At 43.9% G+C, this 22,852-nt stretch overlaps 1 protein-coding gene across 12 annotated transcripts in view; it reads left to right on the top strand.

Annotated features, from left to right (window-relative positions):
* Positions 1–11,013: 11,013 nt before the first annotated feature.
* Positions 11,014–22,852, top strand: part of AFDN (afadin, adherens junction formation factor) — a 296,787-nt gene continuing 284,948 nt past the window's right edge. For 5 of the 12 annotated variants that reach the window (XM_044289638.1, XM_044289639.1, XM_044289640.1 and 2 more), the window contains exon 1: positions 11,014–11,467. In XM_044289638.1, the coding sequence (XP_044145573.1) occupies positions 11,366–11,467 (102 nt within the window). In that variant the 5' untranslated portion in view covers positions 11,014–11,365. The remainder of the gene's footprint in view (positions 11,468–22,852) is intronic. The other 7 variants (XM_044289647.1, XM_044289646.1, XM_044289641.1 and 4 more) reach the window with 2 other exon arrangements.

The raw sequence follows: 22,852 nt of genomic DNA, 5'->3' as shown, positions 1-22,852 counted from the left end.
GCAGGCCAATTGAGCACAGTAATACCATGGTCAGTAAACCATTTACCAGTGGTGTTGGCGCTGTGAGCAGGTGCCAGGTCGTGCTGAAAAATGAAATCTTCATCTCCATAAAGCTTTTCAGCAGATGGAAGCATGAAGTGCTCCACAATCTCCTGATAGCTAGCTGCATTGACCCTGCCCTTGATAAAACACATTGGACCAACACCAGCAGCTGACATGGCACCCCAGACCATCACTGACTGTGGGTACTTGACACTGGACTTCAGGCATTTTGGCATTTCCCTCTCCCCAGTCTTCCTCCAGACTCTGGCACCTTGATTTCCGAATGACATGCAACAGTCCAGTGCTGCTTCTCTGTAGCCCAGGTCAGGCGCTTCTGCCGCTGTTTCTGGGGAATGCGGCACCTGTAGCCCATTTCCTGCACACGCCTGTACACGGGGGCTCTGGATGTTTCTACTCCAGACTCAGTCCACTGCTTCCGCAGGTCCCCCAAGGTCTGGAATCGGTCCTTCTCCACAATCTTCCTCAGGGTCCGGTCACCTCTTCTCGTTGTGCAGCGTTTTCTGCCACACTGTTTCCTTCCCACAGACTTCCCACTGAGGTGCCTTGATACAGCACTCTGGGAACAGCCTATTCGTTCAGAAATTTCTTTCTGTGTCTTACCCTCTTGCTTGAGGGTGTCAATGATGGCCTTCTGGACAGCAGTCAGGTCGGCAGTCTTACCCATGATTGCGGTTTTGAGTAATGAACCAGGCTGGGAGTTTTTAAAAGCCTCAGGAATCTTTTGCAGGTGTTTAGAGTTAATTAGTTGATTCAGATGATTAGGTTAATAGCTCGTTTAGAGAACCTTTTCATGATATGCTAATTTTTTTAGATAGGAATTTTGGGTTTTCATGAGCTGTATGCCAAAATCATCAATATTAAAACAATAAAAGGCTTGAACTACTTTAGTTGGTGTGTAATGAATCTAAAATATATGAAAGTCTAATGTTTATCAGTACATTACAGAAAATAATGAACTTTATCACAATATGCTAATTTTTTTAGAAGGACCTGTACAGTCTCCAGTATTTCCCTCCAATATCTAAACAGCCTTGGGCATCTCCAAAAACAATGTATTAAATCAGCGTTCTCTCTCCCACATTTTGAACATTTATCCGAGGCTCTCACACCCATTATCTTCAATAACCGTGGGGATCGATGCAACCTATGCACTACAAAAAACTGTGAGATCTTATGTGAACCACTATTGGAGACCGCTGAATAACTTCTGAGGGCATCTTTCCATTTATCTTCCGTAAAAGATTGAAGTTCATCCTCCCATTTTTTTCTAGCAAGTATTATAATCCATTTCTTTTTGTTCTCCATCAATATCTTATATCTTTTTGCGGTTATACCTCCTCTTTCACCCTCATTAGTAAATTTATGTATTATATCTGATTTTTCTATTTTATATTTATCCTCCTGAAGGACTGTCCGCAGGGCATTCCTAAGCTGAAAATATTTATACATATCTTTTTGGGGAATCCCAAACTCACTAACCATTGCATTGAAATCTTTCAGTTTGCCCTGTTCAAATATCTGGCTGAGGTATTTCATCCCTTTTTTTTTCCCAGTCTATGTAAATCTTAATCGTTTGCAATTCCTTGAGATTTATATCTCAAGGTGTGTAATACAGAAACCCTTTAATCCCTAATATTTTTTTAATCTCCACCCATATATACTCCAATAAATTCAGTATTCTATTACCTGTGCTCTTTTTGCTCGTTGTGCTCTTTTTGCCCAGTGTACCCGATTCCAACACCTCTAAGTGGTTCCATTCCTCTTTCCACCCCAGTCTATTTATAACTTGTCTGTCCACCAAACCATTTAAAGTACCTTTTATATGACCATATTGTGATATTAAATAATAAAAAAAACAAATTTGGAACAGCTAATCCACCCTCTCTTACTGGGAGCTGCAGCACTTCTTTCTTTATCCTGGGGATAGCACCTTTCCAGAGAAAATCCCCCATTAAGCTATCGAGTAGCTTAAAAATACTCTGCGGTAACCTCAATGGAGCATTTTGGAGAACATAAAGTATTTTCTCTCACCTCCATTGTAGTCTCACCCACATAGATGAGACTACAAGGACACTGTGTCATGTAAATAACATCTTTTGATCGACAGGTGAAGAAACCATTAATTTTGAATACTTTTCTACTATAGGGATGTGTGAATGTATCACCCTTCATTAAATTACTGCAATTGCAGCATGACAGGCACGGGAAATTACCATTCTTTTTGGGTGCTAGATACAATTGCCAATCCACCTTTGGGCCACCAACATCACATTTCACCAACTTATCCCGTAAATTGGCATTTCTTTTGTAAGACATGACTGGAGGGACAGAAAATTCCTTAATCTCGGGTAACCCCCATTGTAAAATATGCCCTTCCTTTCTAAGGATATTGGCAATTATACCACTGTCTTGTCCAAAAATGGAAACAAAAGGAATACTTTCCATGGTCTTGTCGCCAGATGACTCAATGAGCGTGGACTCCCTATCAATTCCCATGATCCTTTTCTTTGTTCTCAATAGCCGCTGTCTAGGGTAACCTCTATCAACAAACTTGTTACACGTTTCATCAACTCTATTGGAAAAGTTCCCTTCTTGTGAGACAATCCTTCTAACTCTCAACAGTTGAGTCCATGGTAAGGAGTCAACCATGCGTCGCGGGTGGTAACTATTGTGAACCAGTAAATTGTTTCTATCTGTCGGCTTTTGATAGATATCTGTGTGTATAACACCATCAATGATGTGTACCCTAACATCAAGAAATTGTAATTCATTTTCTGATACTGTGACTGTAAACTGTAGTCCAGGGACCCCCCTATTAAGGCGAGTATGGAAATCATGCAATTCCTCCCTGGTCCCACCCCATATCATGAAAATGTCGTCAATGTAGCGCAACCAGCACAGGACCCTCCCAAAGAATGTAGATCGATAAACAAGCCTATCATCCACCTCAGCCATAAACATGTTGGCGTAAGTTGGGGCCACATTAGACCCCATGGCCACACCACGCTTCCGGTGCTGGTCAAGGCCACATCGACGACATTCAACCCATAAGTGTGGTCAATTGACGTATATAACGAGACCAAAACTGACAAGCAAAAATTGTGAGGGTAATTGCATTTGCGTTAATTTGCACAAAAAATATCCAGTGTCTTTGACATAAGAGGGGGCCGAGGTTGCGTGGACCCGCAACAGTCTATCAAGGAAAATCGAGATTGTGTTAAAGACAGATCCCCTGCCAGATACAATCGGTCTGCCAAGCGGATCCTCCAATCCTTTGTGTATCTTAGGGAGTATATATATCATGGGGGTAATTTGATGGTCAACCCTTAAATAATTATTTAGGTCATCATCTATGACAGCTTTATATAGGGCCTCATCCAAGATTTCACCAATCTCCTGCATTATATCCCACTTGGGATCTCCTCCCAACACCTCATATACCTCAACATCATCCAATTGTCTCATAATTTCCTTGACATACTTAGGGGTATCCATAACCACCACGGCACCCCCCTTGTCGGCTGGCTTAATGGTAATGGATTTATTATCCACAAGTGCCTCAATAGCTTGTCTTTCCTGTAAAGAGAGATTGGCCCTAACATGATTGTCACCATCAGATCTCAATCTCTCAATCTGTTTGTGTACAATTTCAATATACGATTCAACCACATGATTATTACGCGGTGGGGAGAAATTGCTGTTACGCTTCAACTCAAATTTATTAAACGGCAATTCAATACTCTGTTTACTCCCATGGGAGCGGGTACTAGTGTCCTTAGTGCAGGCAAAAAAAAACATTTTAGTCCAATTCCAGATTAAATTAGTCCCGTATGCCTGTAGGAGAAAATGTTAGACCTCGGCTCAGCACTTGAACCTGTTCTGGACTGAGGGACACTGAAGAAATATTGACCACCAATTGTGTCACTTCTTTAGGTTGCGCCGCGTGGGTCTCCTCACCTTCTTGTTGGGACCCAAATGTGGGGGTGGTAAGCTTCTTCTGGAGCCGATGGTGTCTCCTCCCACCCCTCCGCCACCTGCCTTTTTTGGAGTTCCCAAAAAAGCAGATCTGCTGGATTCATCAGTGGATTCAGAGTCACAGGTAGTGAATCCAAAATGTCCTTGTTAAAACCTCCGACCCTTTCTTCTCCGCGGTCTAAGCTGAACAGATAAGCTCTGCCAATTATATACTTTGCCCAGTTGGTAGTCGTCTAGATCTCTATGCCACTTATCACATTTTGTTCTCTCGACCTCATTCCTGTGGCGTGATATATATTGTGCCACTTTATCCTTATGGATTGTGAAATCCTCTGCACCAATAAGGTTCTGGATCTGTGTATGAAGACTGTTAAGTGTCCGCTTAATATTATCAACTTCCTTGTGCAGATAATCAATATTCAGGAGCATAAGATCAAAAGACTATCTTTTATTAACAGCTTCACATTTTTTTCAAAATTCATCATTATTCGGAAGCAAACTAGGGCGTAGGTGAGACCTGAGGCCCCTAGGTATCCTCTCATTCCTGTAATATTACTTTAATGTGCTGAGATGCAACTCCATGGTAACCAATTTCTTGGACTCCTGTTCATGTTTGCGTTTCAATAGGTCAGCAGATGGAGTGCTCAAAAAGGAAATATCTGTGGTATCATCCCCAATCAGTCTTTGAATATCATCCTCCGTATACATGCATACATGCTTAAGTGAAGCTTCTGTGTTCTTACCCGGACCTAAGAACATGGTGAAGTTTACACAGATGAGATTGCTGATATATGCAAAAGAGGGAATGCAACTGTGAACAGTCATGATTGGCTAGGTACTGCAGGTAGACGCATATTATTGTAGGATGGCTTTGAGGAGGGTGCAGGTTACCCTATTTAATGTTGGTATATGTCACTTTCTGATTATGCTTGATAAAGGCTGGTAACAGCTGAAACGTTGCACTTTAATTGTGTATATGATGTGTAGTTTTCACAATAAAAAGAAAAAAAACGGAGATGCTGCTGCGACTTTTCTACTTCAACTTTCTGCCTTGTTCGGTCTTTTCTCTGGTCCGAATAAGGGTAGGAAGGCTACCAAAAATACTCTGTCTAGATGGATTAGACTGGGTATTTTGCAAGCTTACTTGGAGGCTGGTCTTTCACCTCCAACATTGCAATTTAATTGTGTATATGATGTGAAGTTTTCGCAATAAAAAAAAACGGAGATGCTGCTGCGGCTTTTCTACTTCAACTTTCTGGTGTGATCGCTGTGGATCCGCGGTCCTCTTGGCGGGTGTTGCATTCTGGTGACCCGATGAGACCGAGTGTGCTGCTTTCATTCCTTCTTCTATGAACAAGGCAGAAGACTTTCCCCATCCTTCAGAAATTTTGAGATTTTTTTAGGATGGTCACAAAAAGAAGGAAGAATGATCTCCTGAGCTCTATGAAATTTTGAGGAGACTTTAGGCAGGAAAGCCGGGTCAGGATGAAAGATGACTCTATCTTGAAGAATTATGGTAAAGGGAGGATTTATAGAAATAGCATGAAGCTCACTAATCCTCCTAGCTGTTGTGAGTGCTACCAGTAGAACCATTTTATAGGTAAGATGTTTAATCGTAGCCGACTCAAAGGGTTCAAATGGAGGCTGAGTTAAGGAATTAGGGACCAGGTTTAGATCCCATGGGGGGACTCTTGGAGATTAAACTGTAGTTATCCTATCCACTGCTTTAAAAAAATCTAAGGACCCGAGGATCCACAGCAAAAAAAAATTCAAATAGTACCGACAAAGCCCTATGGTCAGACCCTTCTGCAGAAATTCTAGAACATAAGAAATAGGGACTGAAAGAGGTAATTTTTTTAGGGTTAAATTTTCAAAAATCTATAATTTTTTTTCCCCATGTTCTAGCGTAAAATATAGACTGTTACTGGCTTTCTACTTTTAAGCTGTGTGGAAATAAGCTCCTGAGAAAAACCTTTCCTGTCTAATAGGTTCCTTTCAAATTCCAAGCAGTTAAGTGTAGACCACCTACTGCTGGATGGAAGATTGGACCCTGGTTCAGTAGACTGGGAATCTCCAGAAGAATCCATGGTTCTGAGACCGACATTGTCCTGAGAAGAGTAAATCAGGCCCTTCTCGGCCAAAAGGGAGCTATAAGGATTACTCTAGCTCTGTCAGTAATTGGAAGGGGGGAAAGGCATAAGCTAGAGAAAAGTCCCATTTCAGTAGGAAGGAGTCTACCCCATAAGGGGACTCCCTTGGATTCAGTGAACAAAACAGATCTACCTTTATGTTTTTGCTTGAGGCGAACAGGTCTATTAATGGCATGCCCCACAACCTTGTGATCTTGGAAAATATTAAACTGTTCAAGGACCATTCTCCCTGTCTTAGGGGATATCTGCTTAGGTAGTCTGCCTGCACATTTTCTTTTCCCTTTATATGGAGAGCTGAAACATGACCGACCTGCTTTTCCAACCTCGTCAATAATTGGTATGCTCCCCAACCTACCGACTTTGTTCCCCCTTGGTGGTTCAAATAGGCTATCGTCACCTGATTGTCTGATAATATCCTTACATGACCCGAGCCTAGAAGGGAATGGGAGTCCTCCGGTTGGAGGAAAAAAAGTCTTTGACTCGGGGACCATTGACCCTGAAAGCTGTGCCCCTGAACATGAGCTCCCCACCCCCAGGGGTGATATGACCATGGAATACCCTGACTCAAATTTTCTCTGTCCAACCATCAAGGTTGTCTTTGATATTTTTATTCTGACATCTAGGGCTCCTTTGTGCTTCTTGAATGCCATCAAAATTTCTAACTGCAACTGGCAAGAATGCAGCTGCGCCCATTCTACCGCCGTGATACAAGATACTAGGGACCCCAGGACAGACATAGCCTTCCGAATCATCAGAGATATAGAATAAAGGGATCTGATTTGGACTGAGAATTTTTTCTTCTGGGAGATATACCCTCTGTGTCACTGAGTCCAAGATTAGACCAAGAAACCTCTGCCTCCTTACTGGTTTTAGCCTGGATTTTTTGTTGTTCACTATCCAGCCCAACTCCTGAAAAGTTTTCATTACTAATTTAACTGCCTCCCTGCAACTGTTGCAGGATTTTGCAATGATTAAAAAGTCGTCTAGGTACGGTATTATCAACACATCTTTTAGTCTTATAAACTATATCATTTCTGCTACCACTTTGGTAAAGATCCTCGGGGCCATAGACAGATCGAAGGGTAACGCCTGAAATTGATACTGCTGCAGATGACCGTTCATAGAGATTGCAACCTTGAGATACTTCTGGAATTCCAGGTGCATGGGTATGTGAAAATAGGCATCTTTTAGATCTATTACCACCATGAAACACTGATGAAACAGAAGCTGTATCGTGTTCCTCATTGTTTCCATTTTAAATTTTTTGAACACCAGGAATTTGTTCAAATCCTTCAGATTGATAATAGTTCTGTGGGAACCATCTGGCTTGGGTACCAGAATTAGTGGGGAAAAATAACCCTTGTACAGCTCTTTGTGCGGAACAGGAACAAGGACATCTTTTTCTATCAGATCTTACACTTCTTTTATTATGGGAAAAGAACCTTTTACAGAACAATTTTTTGCAATGACAAACCTTGATGTGGCAAGAGCGAAACTCTGGTTTTAGGCTTGTTTGAATAATGTCTAAAACCCATGGTCCTGCAATTTTTTCCCAGGCGGGAAGGAAGAATTTTAGTCTTCCTCCCACTTTTAGCCTGGCGTCATTGCTGCGACTGTTTCCTATTTGATGGGGAAGAGTTTCCGAACAAGAACCCTTCCTTGCCAAATTTCTGGCCTTTGTCTTTGATCTTTGTCCCTAAACAGTCTCCTATTTGAATTACCCCTAAAGGAAAGAAAGGACTACCTGTACATAGAAGAAAAAATTCCAGAAGGGTTAGGAAGGTAACCATTTCTTTTTATCAGCTGCCTTCTCTAACAAATCATCAACAAGTCAGGACCGAATAGAAACTCTCCCTGGCAGAGAATACCACTTTATCATTTTTGCTTTGAGGCCACATCCCCTCTACTCCAACTCTTAAGCCAAAGCGCCATACGAGCGGAGTTTGTAAGGGATGCAGACTGAGTGCTAAATTTAACTGCATCAACAGAAGCGTCTGTCAAAAAGTCAGCCGCTTTCTGTAAGGTGGGCAGAGAGGATAAAATTTGATCTCTAGGGCATCTATCCTTTAACTGGACTTCTAGCTGTTGTAACCAAAATACTAAGGTTCTGGCAGTCACCGTAGCAGCTATGCTATGAGGAAGTGAATGCTTCCCATGCCCCTCCGTCACCCTCCGCCTGAAGTAACTGTGCTCTGGTCACATAGAAAGGCTGCATGTCAGAGCCTTCATTCAAGGATGTCCACCACCATCTGCTCCAACAGCGTCTGGATCCTGAGTGCCGAGATGGAACTTCTCGCGGAGCAGAGTTGTCCCCGAAAGTTACCCCGCAAAAACTGCCGCAAGATACGGAGGGCCCCTGGAGCACCTCCGTATCCTAGGGTCCTGCCAGCACGCCATTGCAGTGCGATGGACCCCGGCAGTACACCGTCAGCCCTCAAGGGCCTCCCTAGGAATACCAGACCGACGGTAAGAACCTGCAAAATAAACTGTAGGTCTCCCACTCCAGGGACAGGAAACCACTGATGGGGTAGAGAGGCTCCACCTTTTTATTTTGTAGGTTTCCTGTCCCTGGGATTGGATCCCTCCCTCTCTCTCTCTCTGTGGTACTGTCGTGGGGGAGGGGAAAAAAGGATGCAATACGGATGCTAAAAGGATGTCAACCATATTTTTTGCGGACTGCAAAACACATACGGTTGTGTGAATTGTAGCCTTAGGCCTCATGCACAGGACCGTGCCGTTTTTTGCCTTCCGCAATTTGTGGACCGGAAGGGGCACTGGCAATATAAATGCCTATTCTTGTCCGCAAAGCGTGGGCCGCGGAACGGAGCCACGGATGCGGACAGTACACGGAGTGCTGTCCTCCTCTTTTGCGGCATCATTGAAGTGAATGGGTCCGCATCCGAGCCGCCGATGTGGACCCAAACAACGGTTGTGTGCATGAGGCCTTATTTTGAGCATCATTTATGATCAGTTTGTATAATTTCCATCAGAGATCAGTTATTTCTGGTGGGAGAAAAAGTCCTGCATGCAGTAGTTTTTCTTCATTCAAAAATAACTGAACTCTGTTGGAAGTGACACAAACTGATCATAACTGATGTTCATAATAAAGGATCCGTTTTTTTTTTCTGCACTTCGGACAGATTAGTAGAATGGAAAGTTAAACAGTAGTGTCAAGTGAACTTGTGTTTTCAAGTTCTGCATACAAGGTTTGAGTTATCTAAGAATTCCGTTACAGATTCCGCTACCATGGACCATAACTTAAGGTCCGTGGTAGCGGAATCTATAACAGAATTCTTAGATAACACGAACCTTGTACATCAAACTTGAAAACACAAGTTTGCTCATCCCTACTAAACATTGATGTGAACTATAAGCCTTAGGCCTGATGCATATGAATGTTATTTGGGTCTGTATCTGAACCACATTTTTTGTGGCTTGGATGCGGACCCATTCACGTTAATAGCGCCACAAAAGATGGAGTGTTGTCCACATCCGTACTTCCGTTACGCGGCCCCGTAAAAAAAAAAAAAAGAAAAAAAAAGCTGTGTGCATGAGGCCTTATTCACAGATAGGCCCCTTTCACACGAGTTTTCCGCATGGGTACAATGCGTGATGTGAACTCATAGCACCCGCACTGAATCCTGACCCCTTCATTTCAATGAGTCTGTCTATATGAGCTTTTTTTTTTATTTCAAGCATCAGTTCTGCGTTACGTGAAAAACGCAGCATGTTCTTTATTCTGCATTTTTCACACAACCCCATAAAAGTGAATGGGACTTCAGTGAAAAACGCATTGCATCCGCAAGCAAGAGGCCTTACAGTCTATCAGTTATTGCGAGCCAAAACCAGGTACTGCTCTAAACACAGAACAGGCAGCAGATCTTTCCCTTCTACCTCATGTCCGATCCTGGTTTTGGTTCGCAATCACAGACATGTGAATAAGGCCTTGGGCCTCTTTCACACGAGCGTGACGGATTGGCTCCAGATGCGTTCAGTGAAACTCGCACTATTTTGCAAGCAAGTTCAGTCAGTTTTGTCTGCGATTGTGTTCAGCTGTTCCGTTTTTTCCGCGCGGGTGCAATGCGTTTTTCACATGCGTGATAAAAAAACTGAAGGTTTACAAACATCCCTTAGCAACCATCAGTGAAAAACGTATTGCACCCGCACTTGCTTGCGGATGCAATGCGTTTTTTACGCAACCCCATTCACTTCTATGGGGCCAGGGCTGCGTGAAAAACGCTGAATATAGAACATGCTGCGATTGTCACGCAACGCACAAGTGATACGTGAAAAACAACACTCATGTACACAGACCCATTGAAATTAGTGGGTCAGGATTCAATGCGGGTGCAATGTGTTCATGCCACGCATTGCACCCACGCGGAAAACTTGCTCGTGTAAAAGGGGCCTTAGGCCTCTTGCACACGAACGTATTTTCTTTCTGTGTCCTTTTCGGGGTTTTTTACGGACCATATGCGGAACCATTCACTTCAACGGGTCCGCATAAAAAACGGAAGTTACTCCATGTGCATTTATTTCCTTATGTCCTTTCCGCAAAAACATAAAACGTCCTATTTATTGTTCACCTTACGGACAAGGATAGGACTGTTCTATGAAGGGCCAGATGTTCTATTCTGCAAACTAAGGAATGCACATGGACGTCCTCCGTGGTGTGAACACAGCCCGGTCTGCCTCCCTCAGCTGTTGACCTGGGAACTGGGAGGTGCAGGCCCGGCTTCAGGAATTCAGGCGCTCCTCTCCTCACAGGAGTGGGCGCGTCCAGGAATTCAGGCTCCTCTCCACACAGGAGTGGGCGCGTCCAGGAATAAAGGGCGACGCGGGAGCGCGCGGGGAGTGACGTGCACGGGAGGAGGGGACACAGGGCGATAAGGAAGCGCAGATGCCTGAAGGAACTCGCCTGGAATCTCCTTTTGTATTGTTTGTGGACGTGATCATGGTTGGCCGGTCCTAGAAGCAGACAGGTCTCTTCCGCTTGTGGCCGGGGTCTGGCGGTGATGGTTACGTTCGGGTGCTGACTCCACGGTGGGGCTACGTCCTGCCGCTCCGGCTCCCAAGGACGACGGACGGATCCTTACAACCTCGGGGAAATACATAGCCGCTTTGCCTTCTTTCCTTTGCACCTTTCCAGCTGGGTGACTGTTCAGTGAAGGGAAGTCATGTCGGGGAGCCGGGAAGAGGAGCGCCGCAAACTGGCCGACATAATTAACCACTGGAACGCCAACCGGCTGGACCTGTTCGAAATTAGCCAACCCACCGAGGTGAGTGCCCCTCCCGAGGGAAGCTGCAGAGGCAGATGCCAGCATAGGCCTCAGACGGGAGCAGGCCCCGAGCAGGCTCTAGGTCAGGGCACGGGCGGGAGGCTAGCAGGTGGTGGCATGGAATCCCTTCCCTTCACCCTGGAATGACAAGTTGTAGAGTGTCACTTCAAAGCAACCTGGCATGAGCTGTATGCTGAGCCCCCTGGCAGGGGTGACATGCTGGCTTCAGGTGTGTGGCATCATGTAAGGAATAAAGACAATATCACAGAAACTATAGTACATGAAATATAAACTGCCCATCGCAACGGTGGCGGGTGATATTGCTGCTCTAATTATAACAGAGACCATTATGCCCCTTTCACACGGGCGAGTATTCCGCGCGGGTGCAATGCGTGAGGTGAACGCATTGCACCCGCACTGAATTCTGACCCATTCATTTCTATGGGGCTGTGCACACGAGCAGTGATTTTTACGCATCACTTGTGTGTTGCGTGAAAATCGCAGCATGTAATATATTGTGTGTTTTATTTTTTATTTTTTTCACGCAGCGCAGGCCCCTATAGAAGTGAATGGGGCTGCGTGAAAATCGCAAGCAAGTGCGGATGCGGTGCGCCTTTAACGCACGGTTGCTAGGAGACGATCGTGATGGGGACCCGATCATTATTATTTTCCCGTTTAACATGGTTCTAAGGGAAAATAATAGCATTCTGAATACAGAATGCATAGTACAATAGGGCTGGAGGGGTTAAAAAAAATAAAAAATAATTTAACTTGCCTTAATCCACTTGTTCGCGTAGCCGGCATCTCTTCTGTCTTCTTCTTTGAGGAATAAGACCTTTGATGATGTCACTACGCTCATCACCATGGTAAAAGATCATGTGATGGACCATGTGATGAGCACAGTGAGGTCACCACAGGTCCTGTTCCTCAAAGAAGAAGACAAGAGATGCCGGCTGCGCAAACAAGTAGATTAAGGAGAGTAAAATTTTTTCATGTGCCTGAGTGTTCAGTGAGATGCTCTCACAGCTGTGGAAACTGTGGGGACGGGCCATACGTGAGACTACATTCTGGCGTCCAGCATTGAAGAAATAAGAACTTGGGGGCGCTGTGAGCTTGACTTCAAGTGAGAAAGCTACTGCCCCCTTGACTTCAAGACCACAGTTTACATAGTGCAGACAGTTGGATAAATATTTTTGGCAAAGCACAAGCAACTTTGGAATCGTGCCACAGAAGACATTAAGGTACCGCTGACGGTTTTCTAGGTGACGGGGTCTCTTTTATAAGTAGGGTAGAAATATCGCTCGCTACTAGTGTTGAGCTAACTTGTGTTTTAAGTTCAGTGTCTAAAGTTTGGGTTCAGGTTATGGAAAATTTGCGTTATGGATTCTGCTACCACGGACCAAGTTATGGTCCGTGGTAGCGGAATCCATAACGCGATTCTTTTGTTAACCCGACGCCGAACTTAAAACATTAAAACACAAGTTCGCTCAACACTACTCGCTACCTTTTCGGTTGTGATGGGCATTTATTATATGCATTAATAAAGATTTGTTTTTGTGAAATATATCTTCTTTATTCCTTATTTGCAGTCTGTCATTTTGTAGGTATTATGGATTCTTTTTGACAGGACTGTGGAGTGGGAGTTGTGCTCGGTTCTAATTGTGGCTGGGGGGGGGTGTAACAAATCTGACTCGGTCTTTGAAAAAAATTTCTTATTATTGTAGAATTCTTTTTCTTAGGAAGTTTAGAAGTGTTAGGCTACTTTCACACTAGCGTTCGATCGGATCCGTTCTGAACGGATCAGCTCATATTAATGCAGACGGTGGCTCCGTTCAGTACGGATCCGTCTGCATTATAACTTAGAAAAATTTTCTAAGTGTGAAAGTAGCCTGAGCGGATCCGTTCAGACTTTACATTGAAAGTCAATGGGGGACGGATCCGCTTGAAGATTGAGCCATATGGTGTCATCTTCAAGCGGATCCGTCCCCATTGACTTCCATTATAAGTCGGAACGGATCCGCTCGCCTCCGCACGGCCAGGCGGACACCCGAACCTGCGTTCAGGTGTCCGCTCACTGAGCGGAGTGGAGGCTGAGCGCTGGCAGGTGGATGCATTCTCAGTGGATCCGCCTCCACTGAGAATGCATTAGGGCCAGACGGCTGCGTTCAGGGCTGCTTGCGAGCCCCTTCAAACAGAGCTCACGAGCGGACACCTGAACGCAGGTGTGAAAGGAGCCTTAGGACATGAATTCAATCAAAGGCTCTTGTTACTGTCAGAGATGTTGCCGGTGTGGTCACTGCTTTGCCACCAACAGGGTAGTAGAGAGGTGGTTCTCTGCTCTCGGGGCATCCATGAAAGAGGATCTGACCAAGGCCTCATGCACACTCGGATGCGGACCCATTCACTTCAATGGGGCCGCAAAAGATGCAGACAGCACTCCGTGTACTTTCCGCATCCGTTCCTCCGTTCTGTGGTTTGCAAAAAAAAATATAACCTTTCCTATTGTCCATTTTGCAGACAAGAATAGGCAGTTGTATCAATCGCTGTCTGCGCCGCTCTGCATATTGCGGAAAGCACACAGACGCCATCTGTGTTCTGCGGACCGCAAAACACACACCGGTCGTATGCATGAGGCCTTGGGCTACATTTACACGACCGTATGTGTTTTGTGGTCCACAAATTGCGGATCTGCAAAAAAGGATGATGTCCCTTTACGGCTTTGTGTGTTGTAACAATGCCTAGCCTTGTCCGCAAAACGAACACTAATAGGACGAGATATATATATATTTTTATTATATATTTTGCGGGGCTACGCAACGGATGAGGATAACACACGGTGTGCTGTCGGCTTTTTTTGCCGTCCCATTGAAATAAATGGGTCCGCATCCTATCCGCAAAGGGAACGGACATGGAAACAAAATACGTTCATGTGAATGTAGCCTAAAGGCAATATTTTTTTCTCAGGACAAATTGATAGATTTCTTATTAAAAGCATAACCAAGTTTTCCAGTTATTGCAGGAATTTGAAGGGAAACTGGTGACATGGCTACATAGATACAGAAACGGAGTCCATCCAGACCTTTATTGTACTTGTCCATGGCTGCAACCTTCTTAAAAATGCTTTTTATTGTCACCGTGAAGGGTCACAGGTTCGTGAATGAGGCACTAAAGTGCCCCGGCATGCATGATCTCTCTGAGCCCTGCTGAAAACCTGCGCATGTACTGTGATTGACAGAGATACCACTCACTCTGGCCCCACTCATACTGTGCAGTCACTGACAAGTAAGCTGTATCTCTGTCCCTGATGGTACACACACAGGTTTTCAGCAGGGCTTGTAGAGCTGTCAATCATTCACGAAGGGTTGTGTAGCAGAGGCGTTGGGCTGGGGCACATGTCCGCCGGGCGCTCTCCAGCCTCTTTGTCCTGATGCAGGGAAGCCAGGAGGCCACTGAGAGAATAGCTTCCAGGGTTATGCCATTTGCGCAACTCCCATTCAAGTCCATGGGAGGTGTCAAATAGCGTAGTTCCGCTACTTTCGCTTTCTCCTGCCTCCCGTTGTCCCCGGGCTGGGATGAAAAGGATGGAGAGAGCCCTGTGTTTCAATATGGGAATGCTCCTTTGACCGGCCACAATGACAATAAAAAGCATTTTTTACGTAATTCTGGCCATTGACACAGTAGAGCGGGGATAGCCAACCTGCGGCTCTCCAGCTGTTGCAAAACTACAACTCCCAGCATGCCCAGACTGCCTATAGCTATCCGCCTACAGCAGGGCATGGTGGGAACTGTAGTTTTACAACAGCTCGAGAGCCACAGGTTGGCCACCCCTGGAGTAGAGGTCTATATAGTCTCAGTGCTTTCATCCCTTTGCAGCCATGTCACCAGTTTGCTATGTGACACACTTTACCTTTAACCCCTTTAAGACACAGCCTTATTTCACCTTAAGTACCAGGCAATTTTTTTATTTATTTTTTGAAAATCTGACCAGTGTCACTTTAAGTGGTGATAACTTTAAAATGCTTTGACTTATCCAGGCCATTCGGAGATTGTTGTTGTGTGTTTTTTTTTTTTTTTTTTTGTCACATATTGTACTTGATGACACTGGAAAAATGAAGTAAAAAAGTCATTTTTATAAGAAAATTTCAATATAATACATAGTACAACCTATTAAACCAACAACCTGTTGGAAGAATGCATGACATCACATAAAACACCAAAAAACCTGTAGGGACACACATATGAATAATATGAAAACTTTATTAGGTAATCAAAAAATAAAAATGCAGGTAGGTGCTGCGACAAGTAGCTCACCTGCTGACAAACAAGGTATGAGATCCCCACAACTTGTCTTGCCCAATACAAGAATATAAAAAAAAAAAAGCAATAGCAAAAGTATACCAGTAATTTCCCAGAAAACTACCCCATATACCCAGATTCCTTATGTATAAACATCCGCATAGGGTCCCGTAAGGGAAACCATCTGTGGATGTATAACAGGCAGCTAAAAGGGGGGGAAAAAAAGTATTTTTATAGAGCAAATTCTTACGGAAACAGTGATACTTAATGTCAACTTTTTTGTTATTTATGTTTTACACTATATTATCTCTTTATAAACAAAAAAAACCAAACATTTTAGTATCTCCATAGTTTTTGCGGGAAGGGCTCACTTTTTGCGGGAAGAGAGGACTGTTTTATTGGCACTATTTTGGGGGGCATATAACATTTTGTGATGTAAGGTGACCAAATAATTTTTTTTTTTTTTTTTTTACTGTGTTCATCTGAGGGGTTGGGGGGTTATTTTTATAGAGCAGATTCTTATGGACGCGGTGATACCTAATGTTTTTTTATTTTAGTTTTACTAAATATTTGCAAATTTTTTTTGTTTTAGTGTCTCAAGTCTGAGAACCATTTTTTTTTTTTTTTTTTTTTTATCTGATTGTCGGTGGCTAAATTGGGGAAGTGGTATATATATAAAAAAAAAAAAAAAAATAATAATAATAATAATGGAGCACAGCTGCTATGAAATGGACGGCACTGTTCTTGGTGAGCAGAGAGAAGGCCCTGTGCCAAGTTCTCAATCCAACCCCTCCCCCATCCCTATTGTTAAAGAGCTATTTGGTAGGACATTACATACATCGCTATGAAACGTACAGGATACTACACATGCCTCTTACATCCATAGATGTCTCTTCTGAGGTAGACTTTCTCGTCTAATAATACAGAGGGAGCCATAATATATTCTAATATGGGGGCGGGGCCATCATATATTCTAGTAATACATAGGGAGCCATAATCTAATATGGAGCTGGGGCTATTATATATTGTAATAATATGGGGTGGGCTATAATATCTACTAATACAGAGGGAGCTATAATATATGTGCTCTATAACAATGCCACCTCCTAATATTTATAATGCCTCACCATAAGGGCCCCTAGTACAAATGAAGCCCTCTGTAGAGCCCCCACTAGTAACAAGGTCTCTGTAAGGCCCTCTGTAGAGCCCCCAGTAGTAACAAGGTCTCTGTAAGGCCCTTTGTAGAGCCCCCAGTAGTAATAAAACTCACTTAGTGTCTCCAGTAATTATAATGCCCCAGTATTTATAATACCCCACTGCAGTGCACCCCTAGTTATGGCTCCCTGTAGTGCCCATATGTGTAATGCCCCCCTCTGTATTGGTAGTATATACATATGCCCCCCTCTGTATTATTAGAATATGTAATTGCCCCCTCCTCTGTATTAGAATATATCATGGCTCCCTCTGTATTATTAGAAAATGTAATAACCCCTCTGTTATTAGAATACATAATGCCCCCCCCCCCCCCCCACACCACTGTAGTGGCCTGAGTGCTTCCAGCATTAGCATGTATAAAAAAATATAGAAATAATCACCTGTTCCTCTCTCTGTCCAGAGTTCTGCAGTCTCGGTCAATCACTGTGCCTGGTGTCACTAGGTCTCGGTGAACTTCATGATCCAGTAGTATCTCTGAAGCGCAATTGATTATGGGTATTGGATTATGTGACCGGACGTTTCGGCCTATCACGGTCTTCCTTGGAGGTCTATTATCTTTCTGTTGCTTCAATTCGGTCTCTGCGCTGGATCACCCTGGGTTCACACCTGAGCGTTCGCGATGGAGCGCTCTGTATGCGCGATTGTACCAGCGTTTACAATTGCGCATACAGAGACAAGCGAACGGCCATTGTCGCGCGTTCACGAAAGTCTATGTACAGGAACGCGCGACAAAACGCCCCAAAGAAGCTCAAGAACTCTTTTGAGCGTAGGGCGTTTTTCATCGCGTTCAACCGCGCTGTAAAACGCTCAAGTGTGAACCAGGGCCATAGGGAAGCATTGGTTTTCATGTGTTGAGCGTTTTACAGCGCGTTTGAACGCGCTGTAAAACGCTCAGGTGTGAACCGAGCGTCAGAGTCAAGGTCTTGGTGAAGTCATTGTGTTCACCTGCCCCATAGGCTTCTGGCCTACGAGTCTGAATGGCAGGCAGTGAACTGTTGCTCCCTCCAGTCTGGGGGCAGACCCCTCTCCCGGCATGCCACTGGTCCTCCCTCTGGTGTCGGTAAAGTAGCCTGTTAGGTCTATAGCAGACTAGCATGGAGTGGTTAAAAGGAGATTCTCATTAAAGCCGTAACCCTAAATCCTAACCCACACAGCAGCATTTAGGCTCAAGGATGCACTTATGGGCTTTACCTATATAGCCTAGAACAGGAGTGGCTCAACCTTTTTTTGATGCGACAATGCGGCCCCCAGACCAATCTATTTTTCAGGGGTCTGCAAATAAAGTGCCGCTCAATGGTTGTTTGCATTGCTTGTATAATAGGCCTGCAGCAAAATAAATAAATAATAAATAAATGCTACTGCAGCCGTTCCTCTCAATTAGTTCTGTTGATTATCGGCAGCATATCTCTGACTACATAGCGACATGTTTGCCTATACCTACCTCTCAACTTCTGAAAAGCTCAAGGTAGGCTGACAATGTTGGCGGCGCATTAAGCACGCTGGAGCAATTTTTTATTTATTTTTTTCATACCATGCCACGGTTCTAACTCCACCGAATGGCTAGCTATACACGCCAAATTCCATCCAGTCTCCTTAGTGCACTCAATGGTAACTGTTTGTGCCCCCCCACAGTAGTAATGTCCACATTTTGCCCTTACACAGTAGTCATGCCTCCCTTACAGTAATGTCCTCCCATACTGTTAATACTTTTTATTTTTTTTTGTAATTCTCACCTAGCCTTGTTCCTCGTATGATTGGACCACATCCTGTGCTCCCCAACAGATTTGATGCAGTAACACTTCGCCCTTGCTGGGCTATGTCGGAGTAGTGCACAGGCTGGTTCCCGGACCTGCACGCTTCTACACCGACCAGCAAGGATGATGTCACTGCATTGTACCTGCTAAATGGTGAAGCAGTTGATGGTTCCCTGCTTCACCACTGCATTCAACTGTATCTGCGTACTCGGGATCAAGATGCAAATTAGACATACCTCAACCCTCCTAGCACTGTGGGATAGCCACCAAAATCTGGCGTTGTCCTACTGGATCTGGAACGGTTGGGAGGTATGGGTCTGCCTATAACTGTGCATATCAGACGACAAACAAGTTATTGCTCGTTTATCAGCTAATCGGTGGCACAATTAAACAGGCCAGTTATCAGGAATCGGGCCTGAAAATTGTAAAGTGTAATGGGGGCTTAAAGGGACACTGACAGGCCCAATAAGCATATTTAGCTATATATATATAATCTATCTGCACAGGTCTTCTAATGTGTATTAAAATCATATAAGTCTAACCCCTGTCCACCTTATAAATACAGTAAACTGATGTTTTATAACCTGATAGAATCGTCTTCTTTCTGCCCAAGGGGCGGCGTTTCAGTTCACTTGCGCCCAGCCAGCCTCGCCCCAACTGCCGTTTTGAAGCGCTGCCCAGCTCATCAATATTCACTTCGCTGGGCGGCTTCTGCTGTCCCCGACCTTCCGAGATCCCGCGCATGCCCAGTAGAAAGCTATGGGATCTCAATTTTTATTTTATTTTTTTATTTTTTTTATAGATACATTGGCTTTTTAAACTATAGCTCGTCTTTCTTTAAAAATGCAAACTGACAGAATAACAAATTTATAAGATGAGATCCCTACTTAAAATAACTGATCCGTATTTTTAGAGCATCAGTTATGATCAGTTTGTCAGAAATCGTTTTATTTTTTTGATTGGTGGGGGAGAAATTACTGCATGCATTTTCTCCAGTCAAAAATAACTGCCTGCTGAATCCGGCAATCCGGATGAAAACCGATGCATTTGCCAGATGGATCCGGTATTTATCTTTCACACTTTTAAAGGTCTGCGCATGCACAAACCGCAAAACCGGATCCGTTTTTCTGGAATACTTGGGGCCGGATCCGGCATTAATGTATTTCAATGCATTCCGGCAAGTGTTCAGGATTTTTGACCAAACAGAAAACGGCATCATGCTGTAGTATTTCTCCGGCCAAAAAATGTAAGCGGGACTGAGCTGAAGACATCCCGATGCCATACTGAACGGATTGCTCCGTTCAGAATGCATTGGGATAAAACTGATAAGTTTTTTTCCTGTGTTGAGCCTGTGTGACAGAACTCAATACCAGAAAATAAAAAACCTGTGAAAGTACCATAAAAGAGTTATCCAACCCCTATAACGACCTTCCCGCAATGCCCAGGCTCCTCATATACAGTTGCAAGAAAAAGTATGTGAACCCTTTGGAATGATATGGATTTCTGCACAAATTGGTCAAAATGTGATCTGATCTTCATCTAAGTCACAACAATGGACAATCACAGTCTGCTTAAACTAATAACACGCAAATAATTAAATGTTACCATGCTTTTATTGAACACACCATGTAAACATTCACAGTGCAGGGGGAAAAAGTATGTGAACCCTTGGATTTAATAACTGGTTGCAGATCAGACGTGCACAACGGTCAGGAGTAATTCTTGACCATTCCTCTTTACAGAACTGTTTCAGTTCAGCAATGTTCTTGGGATGTCTGGTGTGAATCGCTTTCTTGAGGTCATGCCACAGCATCTCAATCGAGTTGAGGTCAGGACTCTGACTGGGCCACTCCAGAAGGCGTATTTTCTTCTGTTTAAGCCATTCTGTTGTTGATTTACTTCTATGCTTTGGGTCGTTGTCCTGTTGCAACACCCATCTTCTGTTGAGCTTCAGCTGGTGGACAGATGGCCTTAAATTCTCCTGCAAAATGTCTTGATAAACTTGGGAGTTCATTTTTCCTTCGATGATAGCAATCCATCCAGGCCCTGATGCAGCAAAGCAGCCCCAAACCATGATGCCCCCACCACCATACTTCACAGTTGGGATGAGGTTTTGATGTTGGTGTGCTGTGCCTCTTTTTCTCAACACATAGTGTTGTGTGTTTCTTCCAAACAACTGAACTTTGATTTCATCTGTCCACAGAATATTTTGCCAGTACTGCTGTGGAACATCCAGGTGCTTTTGTGCAAACTGAAAATGGGCAGCAATGTTTTTTACAGCAGTGGCTTCCTCTGTCGTATCTCTCACCCCCCTCCCAATGAAATCCATTCTTGTTTAGTGTCTTACGTATTGTAGATTTGCTAACGGGGATGTTGGCATATGCCAGAGACTTTTGTAAGTCTTTTGCTGACACTCTAGGATTCTTCTTCACTTTATTGAGCAGTCTGCGCTGTGCTCTTGCAGTCATCTTTACAGGACGGCCACTCCTAGGGAGAGTAGCAGCAGTGCTGAACTTTCTCCATTTGTAGAATATTTGTCTTATCGTGGAATGATGAACAGCAAGGCTTTTGGAGATACTTTTATAACACTTTCCAGCTTTATGCAAGTTAACAATTCTGAATCGTAGGTCTTCAGAGAGCTCTTTTGTGTGAAGCATCATTCACATCAGGCAATGCTTCTTGTGAAAAGCAAACCCAGAACTGGTGTGTGTTTTTTATACAGCAGGGCAGTTGTAACCAACACCTCCAATCTCATCTCATTGATTGGACTCCAGTTGGCTGACGCCTCACTCCAATTAGCTCTTGGAGATATCAGTCTAGGGGTTCACATACTTTTTCCACCTGCACTGTGAATGTTTACATGGCGTGTTCAATAACAACATGGTAACATTTAATTCTTTGTGTGTTATTTGTTTAAGCAGACTGTGATTGTCTATTGTTGTGACTTAGATGAAGCTCAGATGACATTTTATGACCAGTTTGTGCAGAAATCCATATCATTCCAAAGGGTTCACATACTTTTTCTTGCAACTGTTTTATTATACTTGCCTGGTCCCTAGATACATTTTACTTTTTGCCACATGTGTTCCCCCAAGACATCAAAGAAATCTCGGAGTACATGGCTATCACTGGCAGCCAGAGATTTGACCTGGGTCCTGCTGGAGTGCTGAACCGAGGAGCACTGCTGATGCCACAGGCAGACGATCAGCCTTGTTTCTGTCCAGGCAGACTGGCGCTGCAAACTGCGGGTTGTGCACTCCTGGCTTAGAGCCACTTGACTATTGGCAACATGTTACTAGTGACATAACTCCTCCTTCTACCCACTCCATTCTAGCTTCTACCTTGTGAAAAGTCTGGTTGTTCATGATCTCCTGGTTTCTCCTTCATAAACTCCTGTTTGCCCTGCCCACTTGATGATTGATAAAAATAATTACTATTATATAGCACCACCATTTTCCACAGCGCTATACAATTCACAGGACCCATGTACAAATCAAAATAGACATTACAGAATTATAGACTTGTGTATATAATTGGAACACTAGGAGTGAGGGCCCTGCGCTCAAGAGATGGGGGTGACGCAAAAGGTAAAATTGGTTGTTTATAAAGTGGTCTAGCCATCTTTGTATTCAATAGTGTGGTGCATAGGTAGCTGCATTGGCAGTTCTCTCCTAGGGGGAAAATGAGAATATGGTTGTCAATCATTAGCAGATGGGTGGGGAGAGCTGAATCTCATGAATAACATGACTCTTCTCAGGCAGTCTTTTCTAGGCTTGGGCTGCAATAATTATGATGCAGGTTCTTGGCAAGCACTTTCATATTGCGCATGAATGACACATTGCTGAAATCAGCATGTCTGTCACTACTTTGAGGGCAGCATAACGTTGATGACGGGTTTCCTTTTAAATAAAAGCTTTTATATTCAATGGCCAGTCAGTGAATTAGCATTGGCATTATATGGAGCCCCCCCTCCCAATTTAAAACAGCTTCCACTCCTTGGAAAGCTTTTTACAAGATTTTGGAATGTCTGAGAATTTTTGACCATTCATCCAGAAGAGCATTTTTATGAGGTCAGATGCTGATGTAGAATGAAAGGGTCTGGCTTGCTGTCTCCATTTTA

This window comes from Bufo gargarizans, chromosome 4, assembly GCF_014858855.1.
Source record: "Bufo gargarizans isolate SCDJY-AF-19 chromosome 4, ASM1485885v1, whole genome shotgun sequence".
NCBI lineage: Eukaryota > Metazoa > Chordata > Amphibia > Anura > Bufonidae > Bufo > Bufo gargarizans.
Note: the sequence above shows the minus strand (reverse complement) of the source record. Positions and strands in the feature narration are given on the sequence as shown.